The following is a 25241-nucleotide window of genomic DNA, read 5'->3' as shown; positions in this document are numbered from 1 at the left end:
AGAGAGAGAGAGAGAGAGAGAGAGAGAGAGAGAGAGAGAGAGAGAAAAGACAACAACGGCATCAACGACAAAAATGAAGTGGTAAATATGAAAAATACCAATAAATTATGAAAATGTCTTCAGTCGAGTGTTTCCCTTTTGTTGACGCCCGAACACAGGCGCACCAAACACAAAACAAATGCACGGAAAATTAATGCGTGTACCCGTGAAAAGCTCTCTCGCTCCGCTGTAAATTATATTTTGAGAGGAAGAAGAAGACGACGACGAGGAATGGGAGAAAAAAAAAGCAATGAAAATTCTATGGGCTGCCTTGGTTTGCCTGTGTATCTTGTTCTGTCGCGCATTCATGCAATTACGGCTAATAGATTGAGATGGAAGACAAACGAACGGGGGGACAACGAACACAACGGAAAATAGAGAATCGCGTTGCGCGGGGCCAAAATGTCAACATGTATCAAATTTTTCGATGTTATTTTGTTGCCTTTTGCCGTTTGCCGTTTGCCGTTTGCCATCATATTTGTGTGTGAGTGTATGCTTCTTCTTTTCAATTTAATTCAAATACTCATTTGTCATTTCTTTTCTATTTATTTGCCTTGTTTTCTTTTATTCCCCCATTCCTCTCTCTCTCTCTCTCTCTTTATGTGCTGCACGCACTCATTCAAGGCATTACTTCAGCTGCAGCGCGGCCCATTGTACAAATTTATTCACAATTCAAATCTCTCAAAAATTATTAATATTCGTTTGAAACGGTTGACACTTTGTTTTGTGTTCCTTATGCTCACTTTCGATTTGGAGCGGGGCACGGCTGTCGTTGGGCTGTCGTTGGGCTGTCGCGCGATTATATTGCCATTGTATTCGGTTTTCGAGATTTTCTTGTTTTAATGAATAAACGGCGAAAAATCGCTCGTAAACTCAAACATCATATTTTCATAACCAAAACTGTGAAAAGCGGAAAACAGCCAAGAAGCCTCTGAGTCTTGTGTGTGTGTGTGCGTGTGTGCTGTTGTCAGCTATAGAATGTGTGTATCGTGTGTCATCTTTCTAAGTTGCTCGTAAAACGTCTTACGCGCCGATCTTTTCATCGAATATTCAAGCAGAACGAAAATTAATAAACTTGTTGCAAAGGCGCGCGCGCTCGCGCCTCCTCGCTTGCTCTCAGCCCGTGTGTGCTTTCAGAACAACAACAAAGAGCAATAACATTGACAATAAAGCATTCAAGCCATAAAAATATTCCTTTTTTTCATTCTTGTCAGAATAGATTCGCTGGCATTTCTATTTGAGAGCAGCAAAGCGAATATGTAATAACAATAATTCTGAATTCGAAATACCCCATAATGAGGCAATCGTACAAGTGATCATGGATGTGATCAATCATACAATTGATCTTTCTTCTTTCGATCAATGAAAATATTGTGCAAAAATGAAATATTTTTATATTTTTCCTTCTAACGTCGTAGTGCAGCAAAATAACAAAAGCCAACGAAAAGCGGCTTCACTCCCGAACACAACGTGAACACATGCCGAATGAATCCCAATATGATCCGCTTTGTATCAAGCCATTCCATTCCATTCAACATAAATACACTCTCGAAATTAATGTGAACAATAATTTCTTGAAAATGTTGGTTGTAGTTTTGTTTGTCCTGCGAAGCGGAAAGAGCTCACTCTGCATGCCTCTCTTTTCGTGTGCATTTCATTGAAGAATGCTCGTTTCATATATCGTGACGAGTGCCAGAGAGTAACAGAGACAGAAAGAGAGAGAGAGTTCAGCAACAAACTACAGCAAACATACGCACGGAATGTGCGATCGCACAACACGGCCCAATCGTAAGACCGCTCAATCATCTTCCGACAATGAAAAACAATAAAAGTCGAGTTTGAAAACGTCCATTTATAAAGACAAATAAACTGAAAATGGTTTTGTGTCAATTTCGGATTTGTGTGCAGCGCATCTCATTTTTGCCTGCCAGTTATATTTTTGTCATCATCACATAATTTATATTACGATTGTGGTTTAGAAGAATGCTGAACTCTCTGTATAGAAAACTCAACGAGCACTACTTAAATACTTTGGTGTCACGCTTATGATCGTCAAATAGACAAGCACTTACAATAACATTGAGCCACTCATTTCTCTCTCTCTCTCTCATATGGTCGGTTGATCGCACTTTGGATATTTTCCTCGATTTCATGTTCCAAAATTGCTCTTTTCTTGCATCTGCACTCACACATCTTCTCAAAGCAGATTTCTCAAGTGATTCCATCATTTCAATTCATTTATTTAAATCAAACGTCCGTTTGAATCAGAAAAATCTGAAAAATGCACGGACCTCGTATCTGTTGTTCAATTAACATTAATACTGAATTTGGTCGAGTGAAAGCAATTGCGGTTAAAATGTCTTTTTCCCAGGCATAAAAGAGTGTGAAAATTGAGAATAACTCTAATTTCTGACGAAAAAAGACGAGACAAAAGAGATCATTTCAATTTTCAATGTAAACATTAACCGCTCACTTCATTGTTCATCCAATCGTTCACGGTTTATGGATATCTCGCAGCAGCCGTGCGCATTCAACGATTTGGAAAAACAAAAATCGGTGACGACATATTTTTCACTAAAGCATAACGCCCTATTTCTTTCAACTTTGCTCGCTGTGCTCCATGGCATTTAAGGTTTGTTTGAGCAATCTCCATCCAATTTTCACGAATGTATTCCGTAAATCTTGTAAATGTAAAATGGTGACACGGTTAATTTTCTGGTTCCGTTGCGGCTTCCACTTTCATTCAGTCATTTCGCTTTGGCACTTTTCATTTTCACGCATTCGTCACCCACACTCTGTCTCTCACTCTTCCCACTCTCTGCGTATCGTGCGTTTGCTGCCTGGCTATGTCAACCGAATCATCATGCAAAAAATTCCGTCAACCATTTTAGCTCGAAACGAATCAAAAATGCCATCATAATGGTAATGGTTTGTTGACTCGTAAAGTAATTAATACGCAGAAAATTACGTTTTTCCTTTGGCATTTCTTTCGAATTGGATTTTTCCAGAAGGAAAGCAGTCACAGTTGGTGTTAATCGAATTTTTACGACCATTAATTGAATCGAGTTATTGTTTTCTCCTTGCGCATCAAGTCGCTCATCAAATAAAATTTATCAGTGATCATAAAAGTGACACAGCAACAGACAGAGCAAAAAAAGAACAAAATTTGAACGAACTTGTAATCGTTTACCGCGAGTCTGTGGATCTTTTGTTGTTGATTTGGGTTACAATCGCCGTAAAAACCGAACATGTTCGATCGTTTCCGTTCCCGTAAATTCATTCACAAACGATCTCGCGACAAACAATATCCCGACGAAATGCTCACTGGGAGTGAGAGGGAAACTGAGCGCGCAGAAAAAAAGAAGATGAAACAACACGAAGTCGATTTATTGAATGGATTTGGAATTTCTTTATCGTAAGTTTGTTCTCGTTTTTTTTTCTTCTGTTGTTCTTTTCGCTCTATCTCTCTCTGCCGTCTGTTGGTTATCACTGTGCAGCAAGTTTGTATAACCAAAACCGTACACACCGAGAACGGTTTGTGATTTGTGACCAACCATAAAATGCATAACTTACATGTTATGCGTCTTTCGCGCGCGCCTGTGAAAATAATTTTCTCGTGGTTGTTGCTGTTGTTGATTCTCGTTTTGTAAATTTTTTTTTTCGGTGAGCCGTTCGTGATCCAGCACTTAAACGTTGATTTGACCACTGAATCAGATTAAATCGTTTCGCGTTGATCGGCGAATTTTTTTTTTCCTCCACTCTTTCGATCCATTTCGCCTTAACTTTAATCAAGACACAAAACACCAACATTTTTTGCTTGCAGCGAATGTAAATGTTGAATGTTCGGCCTTTTGCATATAGCGCTCGCATAAAACGGAAATATTTAATAGGTGCTGTGTGAAATGCATCCTTTGGATTCTTGAATTTTGGATACTTTGCATAAATTATGGACATTTTCGTGGATTTGTTCCTTTTTTTCAACAATTCCGTTTTGGATTTGTTGCGGATAAAAAATAATTCATGAACAACAACGATGAACATTTGAAAACGAAAAGCATTGTTTAGTCAAGATGTATATTAATTTCGATAGATTAGATGCCATACCGTGACAAATCAAATACGAGCGAGGAAGAGCATTTTTTTTCGTTGTTTTGTTTCAGTCGAAGCGAAAATCGATGGAACAAAAGTGGAAATTAACTTTATTTCTCTCACTCACTGGCGAAAACCGTTGAATTATGGGTGAGGTACACAGGTACGATCAAAGCCCAGTCACTCGAATTATTTTTCAGAGAGGAAATGAGTCAGCGTAGCAAGATAACAAAATTCCAAACGATATTGGTACCTGTGGCATTCTATTGCAAGAAAAGCATGGGTGAATAATGGAAAAAGGGCCAAAATTGTTGACTTTGGAAGAAGAAAAAAAACTCATCATTCGATTCAACTTGGGCTCTGGAGACAAATGAAAATGAGTTCTTGAACCGTCGTCAAGTAGCCAGGCCACAGGATGAGCAATGCAATTTGAAGGCGAAAAATGTCCCCTGAATTTCACAGGCAGACGTTAGGTGTTCGCACATACATTCGCAGATTTATTGTATCTGTTGTTACTTATTGTATCTGTGGTTGCGAGATGCTTTTAAAACTGTTCGCCAAACAGAACGAATGCATTAAAAAAAATACAAAATGATTGAATCGGCCAGATGCAAAAATAATTTTAGATAAAAATTGGAATAACAAACGAAAAAAAAAGAACTTGTCAAATAATCCAACTGAAAGTGAGATCGATTGAAATTGTGATCTTTGGCTAAACGAAAGATGGGCTTCTCTAAAAAAAAAAAACAACAAAATAATGGAACCAATGAGAAGACGATAACGGCCCGTGTATGTTCGGTCGATTTCAACTCACTTGTGCCATGGACGCTGGCAACTGTATCTAATATCCGTACGTCTTACGTCGAACCGAAGATTGCACGAGAGAAGCGAAAAAAAAGGAACAAGATATTTTGCGTTGAATTGCCATTTCGGATATGGAAAATAAATAAAATTTACCATTTGCCATTTACAATTTGCTCGTGTGATTTAAGTGCGTTCGTGCACTCGATGTCAGTTATTCACAGCAGCTAGCTTCACACGACCATTTCATTTTATCTATGTCTTTTCTCCCCGCTCTCTCTCTTTCTCTCTGGCTGTCGCTCAACAGGTACGTCGTCTCACCTCTACCGCCGAGCTTATTAATTTCATAATAACTTCTTTTTTTTCCTGCATTTTAAATGATAAGATTCGAAAAGAGGAATAACTGCACGGTACACATGAGGTTGTGTTTTGTCGCTGGTCAGGTGTTAATTTTTTTGCACTAGAGTGGCAATCAGCTCTTTCATTTTACTATATATTCCATTTTAATTTATTTTATTTTATTTTATTTTTTCGGTCAACACTTGCAACAGCATTTCTCCATTTGATTCGTGTAAATGATTGGGTTTTTCCCCTTTAGTGGTGTGTCGTGAGCAAAATCCGACCAAGTGAAAGATTTTCCAATGCAAGAGAAAATGATTTCAAGGTGCGACCGATGTAATTTCATCTCCATCATTGCTTGGGCCCTGTAGTTGTAAATGCACTTTTTGACTTGCTGTCAGTTGTTTTATCGGTGACGTTTATAAATTCATGTGTGTGTCGTTAGCGATGCACCGTGACACATTCCATCGAGCTGAAAATAAATTGAAATATAGGTTTTGATATGCATTTGAATCACTTTAATGGTATCACATGTCCCGATGATTGTATCACGGAATTCGTTTCAGCAAACAATAAAATAGCACAAAAATATGTTGATTTGGTCACCTTTGACCAAGGGGTCTAATGAATTGGAATTTTTTTTCCTTCCTCGTCTGCATTATCCACGGCGTTTTTTTTTCGCTTCCTCATTGAGATAGAAAGAAAGAAAGAAAGAGGCTATAGCTTGTTCCATGATCTGATTATCAATTGAGCAAGTTGCCGTTGCATTCAGGTTTTTTTTTTGTCTTCGATTCGCACATGTGTTGCGTGTTAGTTTTCAATTCAGTGTATGTTTTTAATTTGTTGTTGTAAGTGTGACAGCGCGCCTATTTTTTTTCTGCTGCCATCAATAATTTGTTTTCATTTTTAAAATAACTACAACGAATCCCCGTTGTGTGTGCAGCATTCACATTTGGCAACCATCTGAAAGCGGCCAACATGCTATTTACAAAGTGTACACAAGATTTGGGGATGTATGCGAGAGACAGCAGTCAACGAAGAAACACAAAAAACACAACAACGACGCAAAGGAAAAAGAAATGAACAACAACGCTTGATGTGTACAAGTGTACTACAGTACGGGAACGCCAGACTCCAGTTAGAAGAGCCCCGAGAAATGCATTTCGGCAGTATGCGTGCAGCTAATGGTCATTGTTCGATAGTGGCGTTATTTTTTTTGTTCTCCTTTTCTCTCTCATTCTCCGAAGCTTCCTTTTCTGTATTTTGTTTGTGCACATTTCAATTTTACCATGGCAGAGTACCGAGTGTGTACTGCATTTGTTTCTGTTTCGATGCTTTTCAAACACATTGGGAATAGCATCATCTCTCTCCGGGTACAATGAAACGTGTCTTTTATTTCAAGAGGCAGCAACAAACAACATTCTCAGCTCACAGCTCGGAAAAGAAAGAATAGACAGAGAGCGAGTGAGAAACACAGAGAGAAGAAAACGGAGGAATCTGCATTAACATCTGGTGATAACGATCAGAAGACACAAAAATTTATTTTATATTATAAATTATATGCAAGTGATGCGCGAAATAGAATTGCACATCCATGGCCAATGTAGGCAATTGGCGGAGCGTGCGATCGAGAGAGTTTTCAGCCGAGAGATGTTGAGAGGAAGAGAGCTGATGCTGGACAATGGGCAGAAATACAGAACTTGGTGTTTCAGTGAGAGAATAAAAGAACAACTACGTTTGCAATTTGAAAACATTGTGCGCGGCCGGGCAGTTCGAGAGTATGGGAAACGTACAAGATTCAAAATGAAAATGCTTGTTCTATGTGCGTGTTATGTTGTCTGATTTTAGTGTCTATCTTATGTGCCTTTGCGTTATTCCGATTCCATACAGAATTTATATTAAATTTCATAGCTTCAATCTGGGCTGTGTGTGTGTGTGTGTGTGTGTTAACGTTAAGATGAAGAAACACAAAAAGGGAACAAACGCACCCGAAAGAACAAAACGCGGTAAAAATTTATTGCCTGTGCTAAACTCGCACTAAAATAGCTGATTCTATTAGCTGTTCTTTTTTTCTTCAGTTTTTCGTACATTGTGTCGATATTTCGTTTTCAAGCATTTTGTCATCATCGAACGGAAAATATTCCATTTAGACAGGCTCTATTCTATTGGACAGGCAACATATTCCATTTAATTATTACAAAAGCACAGTATTTGATGCGGAAGCGATGACCCGCTTGATTTGGATAGCTCCTATTCTTATCGGAGACAGCAGCGCAACGACTGTTTATGTGCTTGATTTTAATTGATTTAGATTTCAGTCAGCCAGACGCGCGCACACACAAACACACACACACACACACACACTCCCAAACACAAATTATTTATGAGAATGGTAGTAATTACTGGAATTAGGGGGCGGTTTACATTTAGCTTCACATTGACTCGATGACGATCGACATCGGAGAATCGCTTCTTCTTTGACCACACAGATTCCTCTCGTCAGCACTCCTAGCTGCTGCTTCGGCTTCTGCTGAAATTTTACCGTTCAGTGGCGCAAAATGCCTGTTTTTTTTCCCAATAAATCCGATAAATATACGGCTTTTTGCATCCGTTCATAACAAATGTGGCTATTTTCACTTCAGTACAAAATATCGATTTTCTTGGCAAGAGCGGGAGCGAAAGCAAGAGCAAGAGGGAGAGAGACAGAGAACGCGAATCGCGTGTCACGTAACTGAACATCGCACGGTCAATGTGTATATGCGAATGAAAACTGAACATGGTGATGCGTTTCGTTGTTGTTGCCCAGCACCATTTCTATTGAAAGATACACACTAGTGTCTCGTTCGCGCTTGGCTTTTATGATAAATTATAATTGATAACAAAACGAAAATATGTGTGCATACATGCGATTATTATTAAATTATGCAATCATTTGATTGTTGCTATTCATTCGCTGTCTTGGTCTTTACTTTTGCCGATTTGCCAGCCATCCTCATCATTGTGCGATTTTTTTTTTGTTTCGTTGTTGTTGTTATTGCTGTGTGGCAAGTGCAATTCTTTTTCTCTCCTATTTCAACCCAATGAAATAATGAAATGAACGCAATCGAGAGCTCAGTGCATTTCATATAAATGTGTTCGTCTATATAAAAAAAAAAATTGCCCCTGATGAGTAAGAGAGGCAAGAATTCAGTCAAGAGAGGCAGGTAGAACAATCACAGGCACACCGGTTTTTTTTTTTAAATATTATTTTGTGTTGTGTGTTAAAAGCGATCGAGTGTTATTGGATGTTGTAAAAACTAAACGATATTTGTTGCTGTTGTTGCTGCCTCTTTGAATGCATTATCAGTGGATATTGTAGCATCGCGTGTGTGTAACATTAAAAAGAAAAACACAGCAACATATATAGATTGCATATTTTTCCGTGCAACAACGACGACGACGACGACGATGACTGTGATACTTCTTGATTATGATTGTTGCCGCTTTTCTTCTTGTTCTTCTTCTTCGACTTGGCAATTCTAATTAAAGATAGTCAAAGAATACATCGCTCTTTGTCGATATCTTCCGACCTGAGAGAGAGAGAGAGATGATATGCTATGAGAGATGTGGCCAACGATCCTCATTTCAGCCGTTTTGCGTAAGTAACTTGTGATTCAGCAAAGCGCGTCAGCGCAAATGCTAGTTGTAATTTGCAAAAGTCATCACACATAACAGAACAACGACGAAACGGAAAAAAAAATACGCTCAAGTATATCGGGTCCAAGTCCCCAGTGGATGAATGTGATCAAACACACGTAAATATTGTAAAACTGGTCAGTTTTAGAGAGCGAGTGAGCGCGCTAGCTCATACAATTTTTACATAAAAGACGGTGGTCGTGGTGTGTGTCCCTGTCTCTTCACGCTGTCGTTCAGCTCTTCAGAGGTACACGAAAGCGACAATCGCATGAATGAACCGAATATGTTTTTAATATCAAAAACCAATTGCAACTTAAGTTGTGAACCAAGCAAAGAATTGAAGAGAGAGCAAAAATACATAAGCAACAACATCATACGCAATTTACTGTCGACATCGTCGTCGCTGCAACAGGCTAAATGAAAACAGAATGAAGAAAAAAGCAAACACACACACACACACGCAGACACCCAACGAATAACCAACTGAACAACAGAAAAATTGTAATAATAAAAGAAACAAGTGAAATGGCAGATTTATGAATTACAGATCGATTTGCCGCCGTACTGTACAGACGAGCACTTTACAAATCCAAATTTAAAGCCATGCAGTGAACACGATGCTGAACCAAGCAGCAATGCGATCGCACTTCTTTCTCTCTTTCTGTTCCTCGAACTGTCGCCGTTGATGCTGCTGCTTCTGCCTGCTGCAGCAGTCTTTATGCAGCTATTGCAATGATGCAACGCGAAAATTGGTAGCCAGACACGCAGATGGAATTTAATTTACGACGCAATCATACATGTTAGTAAGAGATCGAACCGCAGCGGCAATGATATGATATTCGTGCGAGTTTTTCACATTTTTCACGCCGCAAATATTTTGCCCACCCAACGAAATGAACGAAACGAAGCGTATAAATGTCGCCACTGACCATCCTGCAAATGAATGGGCCATGATGGAAATGACACTTTATTCGTTCAATACGTAGAGACGGAACAAACAGAAAGGATTGATGCGTTCCTTAGTGGAAATATTAGGGGAAAAATCGTTATTATTATTTAGTTTACCGTCTAATCACAGACTGATAATTGAATTGCTCATACAATTTGTTTTATATTTTATGCCAGAAGTGAGACACTAGCAACCAGCCCAAAATCTGTTTGAAGTGGCAATCGATTGTGTTCATTACTTGAAAATCAATTTTAAAATCAAAATTGGAATGAAATCTACGAAAAAAAAATTCGAGAAACGAAACAACATGATATAGAACAATGTAAAAGGATTCATTCAAATTTAAAATTGAGGGACAAACGTTGGCGGAACATGACCTGTCCTATTATTAATTTCCGGATATTTCACTTCAATGATTATTCTTAATTTTCATTCCACCTCTATGTATTAAATGAAAAAAATCACCATTTTCATTAGAACGCATTCAAAAGTGCATAATATGTTAAGACTCTCTGGGTCATGGCTCTGAACAAAAAACGATATGCACGAACGCTAATTTTACACCGAATTCAAGAGATGAGATGAAATTCAATTGAATCGATATGCGCTTTCCGGCTTTTTAGCAAAAATATGTCCATTTATAATTTCAGTGCGGTTTTACACAAGAGTATTCGAACAAATTTTTTGTTTTGATTGTTAATAATACGACTGTCATTTTTCGAAACCGTTGCTTATGTTGGCTCGTCATTTGACGATTCACTACTTGAAGCCATCAAGTGAAAGTGCATTCACTGCATCTAACGTTACGCAAATCGCGCACCGTGTGTGTGTGTGTGTGTGCTTGTATGTGTGCTTGTATGTGTGCAGAAAACTGTGAAGAACAAGTGTTTCAATTCTTTTGTTGCAATTACTATTTCCACCGCGCACTGTGTATCATTTGTCATACCAAAAATATCCGCATTTCGTCATCGCCACCGCACTGCCACACCATATCCATCGTCATTCTTTTGTTCGGCTTGGCTCGGATCGTTGTTGTTGTTGAGTTTTGTCATTCAGTTCGGTCAGCAGTGCGATTTGTTGCCACCGTGAACGAGCATCAAAAATCGCATGCTTTCCAATAAATCATAATCTTGCGCCACATGTTCAATTGTGCGCCTGTGTTTAATTTGCCTTCGATGAGAATGAATGAGCGGATGAGCGTGCGCGCGCGCATCGTATGCATAGACAATAATAACTATAACTGCTTGAAATGAAACCGAAATAAAAAACGATGCATTTCGGTTTATTTTTATACTCTCTCTCTCTCTCTCCTTCGCAATTCTCTTCCTGGTATCAGTTATGTGACATGGATTTTGGATGCGCATCCTCCATCTTTTATGATTTGTATTATTTTTGGCGATAATATTGAAATAATGTCATATCGACCAAGCTTAGGTTTAATCGGGTGTCTTGATTCAAGTCACATTCGATTTTATTTCTTATCATCACCTTTTTTTTACTGTTTTTCCTCTAACATTTTGAAGTGTTATCATACAGATAAATGGCTTTTGTTCAAGGAGACGAATGAGAAAAAAAAATCGATATCAGTTCAGTCATTTCTGAAGACTTCCATTGAAAAAAAAAACCGCATATGAATTAATCCACACTTCGAATCTCGTCAAAACTCATTTTCTTGACAGTTTAAGTGTGTTCTGTTGCCAGCGCCTCAAAAGTTGTCTCATTCTTTAGTATTTACTGCATAAAAACTCTGTGAAATAGAGAGATCATCCGAAAATACATCGGCAAGCAAAAATTATGGGACATTCGGAGCATTGTCTCTGATGTTCACACGAGCGCACCAAACATCGTTGTCGCATTTTATTTCGCATTGAAATGTGTCCATTTCTCTTGTTGTTGATACACTTAGAACATTGAATGAGGCTGAAAGAAGAAGAAACAAAAAATGATGAGCAAAAACACAGAAAAGACCGCCTGATTATGAAATGAAAACGAAGACATAACACACTCACTATGACAACTGCGTTGGATTTGATTCGTTTCATTTTCATTTGTGTGACTATTTGAATTATTGTTTGCAACATTTTGACCAGTCGTCCAATCAAATTGTTGGTCGAATTGCTCGATCCGTTTCACATGCTTTTATTTCAGCTTTGATTTCTTTATTGTTTCTCTAGTTCTTTCATCAGATGATGTTTTTATTCACTCAGAAAAAAAAATGAATACTTTACGACTCTTCGGGCGGAATTAATGACAAAAAAATACATCTATAAATTTGACACGCAAATTTTTCATTTTTATTTGGTTTCGCTTTTATTTTAATTATTGGGATTTATGGTTGGCGAATGGATCAAGATCCACTTATGACGTAAATCGTGTGTATGTGTGTATGTTGAGTGGTGTGTTTTTGGAAAGAACGAAAAATCCTCGAAAATCAATTGTGAAAATGTGAACATTTTCGCCATAAAACGTGCAAATTCGGAATTTTCGATCGAATTTATTTTCTTGTCAAATGATTGGAATTTACAATTTTTTTTTTTTCTCTTCAAGTGATTAGCATTCATGCGGTGAACTGAGATTGAAACAGGTGGATAAATGAAAGTATGTTTCATTTGAAAGAACCTTCCATTTGATAGATTTATGTGTTTTTCTCCAAATCTTGGCCATTCTAGCATGGCGTCGTTGATCAGATGTTACAATCACTAGCGAATCGAGATTCGTATTGTTCTTCGCCTTCTGTTTTGCACAACGTTGCCAAAAAGGAAATGTGTAGATGTCGTTTCACTTTGAATGAGTTTTATCAAATCTTCTTACATTGTATGATGCATTTTACGGTGGTTTGATTTTGTTGTGCGCTTCTCTTTCTATCACTTTCGATGACTTAGAGCGTTCGCCATTGCATCTAGTGTGCGCGGGTGCGAGCGCGCGTTGCACAAATGAAATTTTCCTCAATGAAAACTGTGAGTGTACGTATTTTTAGCCGCAAAAATTTTGTTTCCGTTTTCATAATTCGGTGTGCTGTACGCGGTGTGTTGTTTTGTTTTGTATTTTTTTCGCGTTGTGCCAACCGTATATTACATGTTGGGTTGTAAATGAACCCACATTTGTGATGCCGAATCATAAGATTAATATGCACGATGAGGTATAAATGCACGCTCACCGCAAACGAAATGAAAGGAATGCCTTCTAGTTCGCCTGTTTTCCTCGTCTTTCTTCTGCTGCGAGAGCAAACGAGTGAGAGAAAGAGAGACAGAGAGAGAGAAAGAGAGGGAGGGAAAGAAAGATCGTTCGTTTTCTTAATCACCAAATAAATGCGTTAATTTTAGTGTTTGAATTTAATAATTCATGTGCATATGGACTTCTTTTCATCGTTTTCTGCGTGCGCGCACCCGCTTTTGCGCTCAACAACACAGCAACTGTCACACATTTCTTTCGTTGTTTCTTTTTCGTTTTTGTTTTTCTCATTTCGAAATGATTTTTCTGTATATTTGAATTAAGTGTTCCTGTGTGCGATTGAGTGAGTGAGCGAGCATGGAACGCGATGAACAGGCACTCGCCGAAGAAGAAGAAAACAACAAAACAAAAAACCGACAAATTCACACTATTATGTAAGGCAAACAGATGATTTTCGCATTTTGTCCGAGAATATGCATTCTTAGTTACCGTATGCGTTCCACAAATGATGCAATTCCTTGATACAAACAGAATGTGAGCGCGTGAGCAAGCATCCAGGAACAACGAAAACGAAATAAAAGCAAGAAAAAAACAACAAAGAGCGAAAGAGATAGAGTCATGCAGAGAAAAATTCGCTAATTTTGCGCACACAAAAATATTCAAGCTTTGATCATTTTTGATCGAGTTGGTCGTTGTTGGCCTTTTTTTCACATTCAACATTCGCACTTGCATCGTGAAGGCGCGCGCGCGCGCTCAATCGCTCACGCACCCGCCAGCACATACGCGATGCGCGCAATTATTACAGATATTTGTTTACTATAATGCAATGCAGTTCAAACAATGTATGAACAAACGGCACGAGTCAATGTGTTTTAATTTTAGAAATCGACTATGGACGCTAAATGATGTGCAAATATATCAAATGGAATAATGACTGGTTATGCCAGATTCTTGGAACCGGAACTACAATACGCATATAACGTGCAATTGAGAATGTGCGGCTGAAAATAGACACCGTGCCATGGAAGTGTTCGAAACATTCCACAGTTTATGCATTTGCCAATTTCGATTCAGCGCCACGTAAAACAAACCATGTTGACAAAAAATTTTGCTGATCATTTCGATAAATGACTTATTCGCGATTCACGAATTGCGAAGAAAAAATGCATTTGAATTTTCGGAAATTTCAAGTTTACTTTGGCACATAAGCTGACTTTCTGGTTAACCATTGATTTTTCGGTAAAACAAAATTGGATGCGTTATCATTTTTGCGAGCCGAATAAATCATTACTCAACCTGAACGCGTGAACAAAGCCGAAGAATTTTCAATATTCTGATGTTTTTTCACCGCCTAAATTGGAGCCATTGCCAATGGACCATCGGTAAGCGTTTGACATGAAGGGCACTTTGAGATCGCGCCGAAAAAGCGCTCGCCTATCGAATCGATTATATTGTTAAGGTTTGACGATTTATTATTACTAATGGAAGTTATGTAAAACAATTTTTGATTCTCTCTATAAATAGTCATAATGGCTGATCTACACACGGCGAAAATGTACATACGAATATACGCTGCATACTCAATATAATGCGCTTAAAAGAATGAAAGCCAACAAACTATTTGTTATTATTTGTGCAATTAAAAGCGGTTCAATAATTAAATAAACGTTTTTAATTGCGTTGCATTCGGTTTCCGCCCGCGTGACACATTTCAACAGTCAATATTGATGTAGATCAGAGAATCATCAATCTCGCCTGCGTCCATACTCTCGCAATTCGCAAATCGAAGGATCTCTTGGATCGTCGTACACACCGAATATTCGTTCGTAATAATTTTCGATCATCTTTGGATTCATTTCAAAATCAAAGGAGAGAGAGGGAGAGAGGGAGAGAGCTTTCATTACTAATTGTCGCTAATTACTCATATGAACCGAAGTGAATGAGTGCGAAAGAGACGGAATGAAAAATTGATTGGGAGTCACTGAAAATTATACACACGTTGTCTTTTGAAATGAGACGGTGACTCGGAACATTTTTCACACATTTAATATGCAGCGGATAAATAAACAAAAAAAAAACGGCAGAGAGGAAAATCAAAACGATTTGAGCCTCGAATTTGTTTGCGCCGAATGTTGGCATTTGGTTTTTTTCCCTGGGATTGCTTCATTTAAAATATGTCCTTTGAGATTATCGAACGTATACATTTAAAAGATCATTAATTAAGTCTCGACAAACGATTCCTTTGATTTTTTTTCTCTCTTCCCTGCTGATTCCAATCAAAACAAACAAAAAACAAATGAACCGTTTAGAATGAGAGGCTCACTTCGGCCAAGGACTTGAATGCGAAGCATGTAGTTCGATAAAGTGAGCTTCATATCCTAGACAGTCGAATTTCATTGAAATTGCTATTCAAATGGCCACTGATCGACTAATTCGCCCATTTCTCTTAATTTCGTTAGTTATTTAGAGGGCGTTCATTTGAAATATTTGCCAGCGTTAATGTTACGGTGTTTTGTTTGTATTTTTGCAGAATACATTAGACGGAATGACCGGCAATGCTGGACCCAATATGTCACCAAATTTGTTGGAGAGCACATCAAAACCGGATTGGAATCGACTGAGCTTGGAGAACTTGCAGGAATTGAAAAATCGAATTTTCTCACAGGGCTACGGTGTTGAGAGTCTTGCGGCCAAAAATCCATTCTTACCAACGCTCCCATATCTACATCGAGCTGCACAATTCCCGATCGTTCCGCAAACCGTACCGTTTGATACAGCCGCCGCATTTTCATACTTGGCCCAAATGACAGCCACCGCCAATGCCATGCACTCAATGCCCGACTCAAATGCCGTGGCCGCCGCAATGGCATCACAAATTAAAAAAGAAAAATCCATCACACCACCGCTGAACCATCGTCACGCCTCTTCTGCCACACCATCGCCCTCAAGCTACGATAACCCAGATGCACCGTTGAATTTGTCGAAACCAAAGCAATCGTTCGCCAATCACTTGGGTCGCTCGGTAAGTTCAATATATTTGAATCAAATACAAGAATCATTTTCCAGAATTTCCATTCAGCCAGTTTTGCCCAGCAAAAAGTGTTTCTTCCAGAAATCGTAATTTAATTTCCGAAAAACTGAGTGTTTTGTTCAATGAACATTATGTTGTAATTTGCAGGTGACAAAGGGGAACAAATACGATCAAGTGCAGGGAATTGCAAATAAAACCGATCAAATGCGATCAAGTATTATGGAAAATAGTGCAGCCCTTGAGGCAACGCTGCGAAACAGCAACAACAATGTGCAGAATAATAATTCCGGTAACTGTGTAGTCTCATCGTTGCATCGTGCATTTATGCCATATTCACAGGCGGCTACGGTAGCGGCCATGAATGCGGTCAATTCATCATCGAACCACAAGCAATTGGGTTTTCATCATCAATTGCCACCATCAATGGCTGACATTGCAAATGTGGGCAATAATTCGGGCGGAAATTTAATGGTCGATGAAACGGATATGCTGAACGTTTGGTCGAGTCATGCACATCATTCGCACCACGATCACGATGACCATCGAAATGGTTTGAAAATTGGTTTCCATGATCAAGGCAATTCCCAAAAATCAGGTGGTTCTCATATGGAAGAGGAGAAAGTGCGAATGGTGCGCCAATCACGGGGTAATCGAAACGCTGGCGGCGGTAACAATTCAAATAATTCGGTACACAATTTGGGCGATTCAGCGTGTGGCATCTCAGAAGGTCTCGGCAACAGTATTAGCGGAGGTGGTGGAAAAGCTCATATTAAGCGACCAATGAATGCATTTATGGTGTGGGCCAAAGATGAACGTCGCAAAATACTCAAAGCATGCCCCGACATGCACAATTCAAACATTTCGAAAATTCTTGGCGCACGATGGAAAGCCATGACCAATGCCGACAAACAACCATACTATGAGGAACAGTCACGCCTATCGAAATTACACATGGAACAGCATCCCGACTACCGTTATCGCCCTCGACCAAAACGAACCTGTATCGTTGATGGCAAGAAAATGCGCATCTCAGAGTACAAGCTGCTCATGCGAAATCGCCGCGCTGAAATGCGACAGCTCTGGTGTCGTGACGGATCCAGCGCTGGATCAGTTGGTGCAAATGGTGCGTTTTTTTTCTCTCTATATTATTGCTTCTGTTTTGATGTTTTTTCATAAGCTTAGGATTTTCGCTCTGTATATTTGTCCTAAGCCATAGACTTTCGCAGAAATTCGAACTTGAATTGAAATTCACCGAATTCATTCTAATTTTTTTTCTCGCTTTATTCCTTCGCAATCGGCAGGAAATGAAAATGTTGGCTTCTTACACGATATGTCGGTGGCATCAACGTCGGGCGGTGCTGGTAGTGGCAGTGGGCGATCGGGTTCACCAAATCAATATTATTATCCATATCCACCTGACAGTATATCACCAAGTGGATTTTCATCGGAGCTCGATTCAAGAGACGACGAATGACTTTTCAAATCGTTTTTAAACTGACTGATTTGAGAAGGGGCCAACGCATCCAGAAGTGCTTTGTCCACCTGAGATATTGGTGATCAAACATTCCGGCAGGTCATCTAATCCTAAACTCACTTAAATTAATTTCTATGGTAAATGACAGCGAAAAGCTAAAGCGTATTGACATCCATGTAGTTGTGGTACAAGATGAAAAACGCAGACGAAGAAAGAAGACGAATTGGCCGTGAGAGAAAAATAATTGGTAGTTCAACAAAATGAACAAAATGAATGAAAGAGGCAGAAAATAGTGCAAACAGATTCATGTAACTTAACAAAATGTAAGGCAAACACATTGTTTGGAAAATAAACAATACAAAATTGCTTTTAAGTCTATTGATAAGTTTAGATAAGTTGATTCGAATATATATAAAAATCAAATGGAGCATGAAAACCCAGTGACAAAAAAAACACGCATCTAAGTGGAAAAAAAACATATTGAGCGCGAGGAAGAGAGAAAACAAATGTCGTCTTAGGGCAAAAACTATATATGGCAATGATACCTAGAAATTGATTAGTTCAACCGAGGTACAAATAATAGTGGACACGAGAAAATAATCAATAATTTACCGATGAAAACCGATGATAAATCGTACAATTCCTGTAAATAATCTAAAAAATTGAAGCAACAAATCACTTGATTTTTATTGTTCCTTTCCCATCACTTTCAAAGTTCTCTGCTCACTTTAGGTGGTACAAAAAAAAATGAAGTAAAACTACAAAATATTAGACACAAATTTATCGCCAGTAAACAAAAATACGGCTTTCTTACCATTTTCGGCTAGACGTGGAATTTCCACTCGGAATACTTCATTCGACACTAGTTCAAATGCTAAATTAGCATTGCTAATTTACATCAATTGCCATTCTTGAACTGGAATTTGAATATACATTCAAATAGAAAATAAAATCGAATCGAGTGCGAGGAATTTTTCCAATCGAAAATCAAGCAATCGTTCTAATTTCAAAATTATCGATTAACGCGTAGAAATAATATTAAATGTAATCGAATCTAGAAAACAAAATCACACACAATTGTTGATCCGAGCGTCGAATTAAGACGTGGACAATTAAGACACTTCACATGGGAGAGAAAATTTTATTGCTTGCAATTAAATAGAAGATCGAAGTGGAAACTGCGTGTGTGGTATAGACAGAATTTCGGCAGAAAATATTGATCAAAATGAATTTAAAAAAAAAATTGAACTTACTGAAATGAAGGAATACATCCAAAAAACGGTTAAATTTTCAAAAAGAAATGACAAAAGTTTTGCATAAAAACGTGGAATTTTTCTTAACGGCAACCATAAAAACCATAAACATTGTGAAGCCAACAAGAGTAAGAACAACACAAGAAAAAAAAAACTAATCGCAAATATTTTGAGAAATTTTGAGAATGAAAACTAAGCAAAAAAAAAAACGGAGGAATCAAGGAGAAATTGATTGTTTACATAATATTTAGATCTAGCTAATAAATACACAATGATAAAACTATGCAAATTTTAATTAATATTTAAATAATAATTTTACCTGTACATTTATATAACAGACGTAAAAAAGAGAGACGAAGAAAGAAGAAAATGAGTGAAAATTGCGGTAGGAATCACAAAATGCAAATATAGAAATAGCATGAGCATGAAAACAAAGTAGCGCAAAGAAAAAAAAAGCATTAGGCATGAATGAAGAGGAAAACACTAATAGAACACCCGGCTAAAAAAGATGGAGAAGACAGACAGTTCATAAACAGAACTTGTATCTCGTGCTCTTTTTTTTTTTCTAAGAAAAACATTATGTTTAGGTAAAATAAATGTAAGCATTCATGACAGATTTTAATAGAAATCATGAAAAATGAAGAAGTAGAAGAAGAAAAAATGATGAAACTCAAACAGTAGTTAATGGCTAATCATCAACCCGCGCCCATTATTTTCTCTCGTATATTCCCCCTGTGTAATAATGTTGTAAAATTTTGATTGTTTAAAAAAAAATTCTTTTCTGTGCCAAATACTCAAAATGGGAAAAATCGATTGATGCGCAACCGGCTGAAGCGAGCGCAATCACATAGAAAACGCCTCGCTGGTCCTTTAAATCCAATCTGGAGGGGCCAATTGTATGTAGCAAGCCGCATAGCACCACGACTTTCCGAACTGTACTGTAGCAATTTATTCTAGATATTTTATTTTTTATGAGCTGTCACATTTTCTTTTAGTCTAATTACAATAATTGTCTGCGCAATTTTTTTTGTTTTGTTTGATTTGCATCGTGCATGCATATACAAACTGATTTGAATGGATTTCATTTGTTTAAGGAATTCTAGTGAATGCCATAATTTTTTTTTTATTGACTTTCTTAATTTCAGAGAAAAGAGGATGATTTGGCGAATGATAACAGAAAAAATATACGAAGAAAGAAAGAGAAAAAAAAAAATATGAATGTGAATGATGAACCATAGGCCGTGCATCATTTTTTGTTTTAGCACTCAGAATGCTAACGCCAACAAAGTCCAGAAACAAAATAGAAACAAAAAAGTGAAATAAAACGTGCAATTTTTCTAATCGTTCATTGCCATTAATTCTTTTGTGACACTGATTCGGGGGTGTTCGAATGAGATTTGGATTAGCATTATGTGCCATTTTTTTTTTCAAAGGTGTAATTGTCTTTACTAAAGTGCTACCATTTTTTTTTAAACAAATGAAAATGATTCGATTTTTACAGTAAAATTTTTTTTACTTAGCTCTCTCTGTTGAAAATTTTACTTCAAATAATCCATACACTTAGTTTTTGAAAAAAAGATACACTTGATTTTAAAGAACTCTGTGACATAATATCATAACTCAGTTTGAAATAACACACATAGAAATGGAGTTGTGCAAGAAAAGACTTGAATTTGATTGAGAATTCACATTTTAACAATGTTAATCATTGCTAAGAATGATGTTGATGAGATAATGAAGAAAGAAACTAGGAAAAAAACGCATACTCAAAATGGAAAACATTGAATTTTCTCTCTTGTTTATTTTCAAAAGAAACCAATCTGTATAAAAATTTACACTCAATTTCTTTTGTGCACCCCTTACTCGGCCAATCATCATACACGGCACACGTCCGTTGCGATCCATTACCAAATATTGATCTTCCCTTATACAAAATAAGTACTCAATCTTGTAGGAATTTTTTTCTTTTTAAATTAATTCATTTTTTTTTGCATATTGAATGACTACCCATTGAAAATGAAAAAAAAAAACAAAAACAACGGCGGGCACTTGTTGCTCAGTGCGCGCAATGTACATGTGAAGAGAGTGTATGAAAACAAAATAAATTAAATGAGATTTAGTGTTTATCTTTAGATAACTACAACAAGAACAACAACAAAAAAAAACATAAATTAGATTGAGTGATTTTAACTATTACATGGAGTAGATGTCAAATGTGAACAATTAAGCTATAACTTAGAACAAAAAAAAAACGAAAGAAGAAAAAGAGAGTAAACAAGAAAAAAAAATAGAATTGATTCATGAAAAAAAAAAATGTATTCCCTTTACTCATAATCTACGAATATGTCTCTATTTCTGATCATAACAATGCGAAGACAAATGCCGTTGACCTATTGCAACGCGCGTTGCCCAAACATTATTATGACCGAAAATAGCAACTCAACACTCACAAATAAGAGCACACACACACAACAAAATTCTACTTATATAAATAATGTAATGGTGAAGTAAATACTTGTAATTATTACATATATAAATAAACAAAAAGTAACCATTTATATATCTTAATTAAATGCGCGAGTATCACAAATAAAGCAAAAGCAACAAAACACATCAGAAATTTAAAAGAACAACAACCCTAAACACAACCATTTTGATTCTCAAACTACATCGATTTTTGTAGTTTAATATTTCACTTATACATCGCATCAAAAATGAAGCCAAAAATGTAGAACCTGTATGCGTGTATCTTTGAAAATAAAAAGAGTTTTTTTTTTCTCTCTCGCCATTCTCAACAAACAAGAAAATTGAATGCAATATTTTGCCACCGATTTTCTTACAAAAAAAAAAAATCTTAAAATTACTCTTTTTGCTAGATTCCAACACTTCAATATACGAAACCACGGAAAGCTAACATTTTTTTTGGTCAAATTCAACCGAGGAACAACTCACTTTCTCTCTCTCACACACACACACACACACACAAGAATTGATACACACATTTTATTCAGAACATTTTATGATACTGATACACGCAATCTCACAACAACCGATAAAACATCTCTTGCAATTATACATGAGATATAACTATTTACTATGAATATTAAATATAAAAAAGTTTACATGAATAAAATATCTTTAATCAATATTGAAAAAATAAACGCAACGCATTTTTTCATTGCCCTTCTCTCCGTCGATTTGGATGGGAGCTTTGGGAGGTTTTTGTAAAAGAGATATTCTAACTGATAATCATTCTTTGCAGCATTGAACAGGTTCAAGTACTGAGTACGTAAGTAAGTAAGTAAGATGTAAGTAAGTGGCGGTGAAAAATTGAATGGCATCTCCACTCACATGCCAATTGATTCTAGGTTTGGCCAAAGTCGATGAAAACTTTATTTCTGACATGGCTTGAACACAGATTTCTAATTTTTTCTTCTTCGAAATACTTCTGTCGCTTATTTAATTGATCAAATTCAGAATTTTAATTTTGATTTTCTTTTTCAATGTCCTGATTATACCACTTCGTCTCAAATTTTACGTCATCTCAACTTCTCTCATGAAGATATTTTCATTCATATTTCAACAGAAAAAAATATTTCTCCCATTGAAATGTACTGTTTTTTCAGAAGAAATCCTCCCTACATTGTCTCGCTATATTCTGATGAATTTCAATTGAGCAACAAATATCGATATTGTATCACCGGCCGATAGATGGCGTTCAATTTTCGAAAACAAATTCGAAGATGTAACCACAACAAGCCGATTAGCGACAGGCAGAGAGTTCATTTAGTCGAAATGTCTTTGGGCTATTGTTGTATATACACTTGCAAAGCCCGAGATACAGTATACGAATGTATAATTGAATGCAACGCGACTAAATCGTACCACAAACACAAAAGATGATTATATGAAGGAAGAGAACCGACAAACGCCGCAGATCGTATTTTCGTGAATCTGGTTTTTGTTCCATTGTTCTTCAACTGTGAAACGAACTTTGACCATTGCGTGATGGTTTCACCAAAGAAGCGAAAATTGGTCGAGCGAGAGAAAGAGAGAAGGTGTCAATGAAACATTGACAGAAGGACGTATGGCGATAACGAAAAACTCGAGAAAAAAATATTTTGTCTGTGAAACAATGCAGGAAATGGGCTTAAAAGCAAATAAAAGCACATCGACCACAGCGATGATTGATACTACTTCTCTCTATATAACATATAACACTTGTCCCTCGTCTGATGCTATTTTCAGGACGAAGGTGGTAAAATTTTTGTTGTGTGTATACGAAGAAATACGAATAGTTTGCATCTGACGTCGAAATGATGGCTGCACAAAAATCGTGTACGCAGCACACAGTGTGAATTAAATTCGTGTGTACACGGCCGTGTGTGATCACAATGTCATCAGCTGATATTCACGTAACAACGACTGTCACCATCGTCGCATCGTACCTGTCATCATTGAAATTTTGAACATATCTATGTGAACGCGAGATATACACAGAGAGACACAGTGTTTTTATTGTGGCATTCATTTGACTCGTTTGATTCATTTGATATTCACCAGTTTTTTGTTTCGGATGATTTCTTTTTTTTTTGCAAAGGGGACACGGAACCAATTCGAAAATAATATCAAAAACACTCAAAAGTGAGTGTGAGTGAAAACGCCAATTTATTTGCTAATTTAATCGCGTATTTCAGAATGCAATTTATCCATTCGTCATACACCATGTTTTGAACATGTATTTTAATCGTTATTTAACGCTCAGGGGAAAGTGACGAGATCATTGAACGAAACAAGAAAAAAAAAAAGAATCGTGTTTACAAGTGATATAGTAAATAAACTGGAGAAGCGTAAAGCAAATGCATACAATGACTTGTGGAGTGAAAGAAATTGACTTTTGGGCTAAAATCAACCGACGATTACTGGTTTTGGTCAAGGAACATCACACGAGATACACATCATTTACGCGAAATTACTCATCGACTTCCGATAATGACACTTCAAATACGGGCGAACCGAACGCACCAACAGCAACAAAGAAAAACAAGGTCAAAGATGACGAAATCAAAAAGTCCGTATTCATCTCACAGTCACACGATATTTTCACAAATTTGGCGCTTGAAGACTGGCTGTATCGCAATTTCGACTTCACAAAGCATCATGTCCTCATGCTATGGTCAAATGATCCATGTGTCGTTGTTGGACGCCATCAAAATCCGTGAGTACTATTTTACAAATGGCAATTGGTTGCAAACAAACGGAAAAATTTCCTTCATTGTCATTCGATTACAAATCTTTGAAAAATTTCCAATTTCAGATTTTCCGAAGCAAATGTGAGTAAACTACGGAACCATGGCATTGAGTTGGCGCGACGGAATAGCGGCGGTGGAACGGTGTACCATGATCGAGGGAATATCAATTTAACATTTTTCACGCCACGCGAACGCTACAATCGCAACTACAATTTGAATATTATAACTCGAGCATTGTTTCGTGAATGGGAGATAAAGGCAGATATATCACCGCGCGACGATATCACATTGCATGGCAATAAAATATCGGGCACTGCGGCCAAATTAGGCCAGAAAAATGCCTATCACCATTGCACGCTATTGGTGAATACGGATAAAACGAGACTGAAAGATGCTCTGATCAAAGAGGATGTGCAGATTGTCAGTCGAGCGACGGCATCAGTGCGGTCGCCAGTAAAGAATCTCATCGATGTAAATCGTCATGTAAATGTGGCTCAGCTAAAAACGGCTATTGGCTATGAATTTCTACGAACAGCAGCAACGAGTCTAGACGATGGTGGTCGTGATTTGATGATGACACAAAGAGGTTTCCAACTGATTAATCCAACGGAAAATTGGTATCCTGGTTTAAATGAAATCCACGATCAATACACATCATGGGAATGGCGTTTTGGTAAAACGCCTAAATTTTCCGTACTCAAAACCATTCGACTCAAATGCGATGGCAAAGAACAAGATGTACAGCTAAAGGTTACAGTTGAAGGTGGCATTATTGTTGATATCGTACTTGTGCTACCGAATTGTGAAACAACCATTCCCGTTATTTCAACGTTTTGTGGAAAACCATATGATGAAGAGCATCTACTTAATATTACGAACGCAACGAAAGGCATTAGTCTGGATAATTTCATCAATGCCATCGATCATAGCCTTTAAAATTGTTTATTGTTTTCATTTTTGTAAACGATATATCGTAACTATAGTTATATTTATAGAGAATAACTTCCCCAGAAAAAAAAGATGAAAAAATTAGCTAAAGAATAAAAAAGAAATATTTTTCCTAAAAAAGAATAAAAAAGAAATGAAAAAACGCATTTTTTTAAAATAAATTTTTTTTTGTATTTTATAAATTTCGAATTATACAATCTAAATGAATTATCACATACTT

General features: G+C 37.2%; 3 protein-coding genes across 12 annotated transcripts in view; 2 read left to right on the top strand and 1 right to left on the bottom strand.

The window, feature by feature from the left end:
* The window catches only part of LOC129576364 (transcription factor SOX-6), a 115954-nt gene extending 98125 nt beyond the window's left edge, over positions 1-17829 (top strand). For all 10 annotated transcript variants that reach the window (XM_055461330.1, XM_055461334.1, XM_055461333.1 and 7 more), the window contains 3 exons: positions 15594-16085; positions 16242-17217; positions 17396-17829. In XM_055461330.1, the coding sequence (XP_055317305.1) occupies positions 15594-16085; positions 16242-17217; positions 17396-17568 (1641 nt within the window). In that variant the 3' untranslated portion in view covers positions 17569-17829. The remainder of the gene's footprint in view (positions 1-15593; positions 16086-16241; positions 17218-17395) is intronic.
* The window catches only part of LOC129576375 (cytochrome b-c1 complex subunit 8), a 250305-nt gene that overhangs the window by 219471 nt on the left and 5593 nt on the right, over positions 1-25241 (bottom strand). The window lies entirely within an intron of this gene.
* On the top strand, positions 17618-25182 carry LOC129576369 (lipoyltransferase 1, mitochondrial-like). Its single transcript, XM_055461354.1, has 2 exons — positions 17618-24039; positions 24139-25182. Exons 1-2 carry the CDS (start codon positions 23681-23683, stop codon positions 25007-25009), a joined length of 1230 nt encoding a protein of 409 aa, XP_055317329.1. The 5' UTR covers positions 17618-23680; the 3' UTR covers positions 25010-25182.

The sequence above is a fragment of the Sitodiplosis mosellana genome, unplaced genomic scaffold, assembly GCF_009176505.1.
Source record: "Sitodiplosis mosellana isolate CC-2019 unplaced genomic scaffold, AAFC_SMos_1.0 Smas_scaffold_6181, whole genome shotgun sequence".
Lineage (NCBI taxonomy): Eukaryota > Metazoa > Arthropoda > Insecta > Diptera > Cecidomyiidae > Sitodiplosis > Sitodiplosis mosellana.
This window is presented reverse-complemented; position numbering and strand designations above follow the sequence as displayed.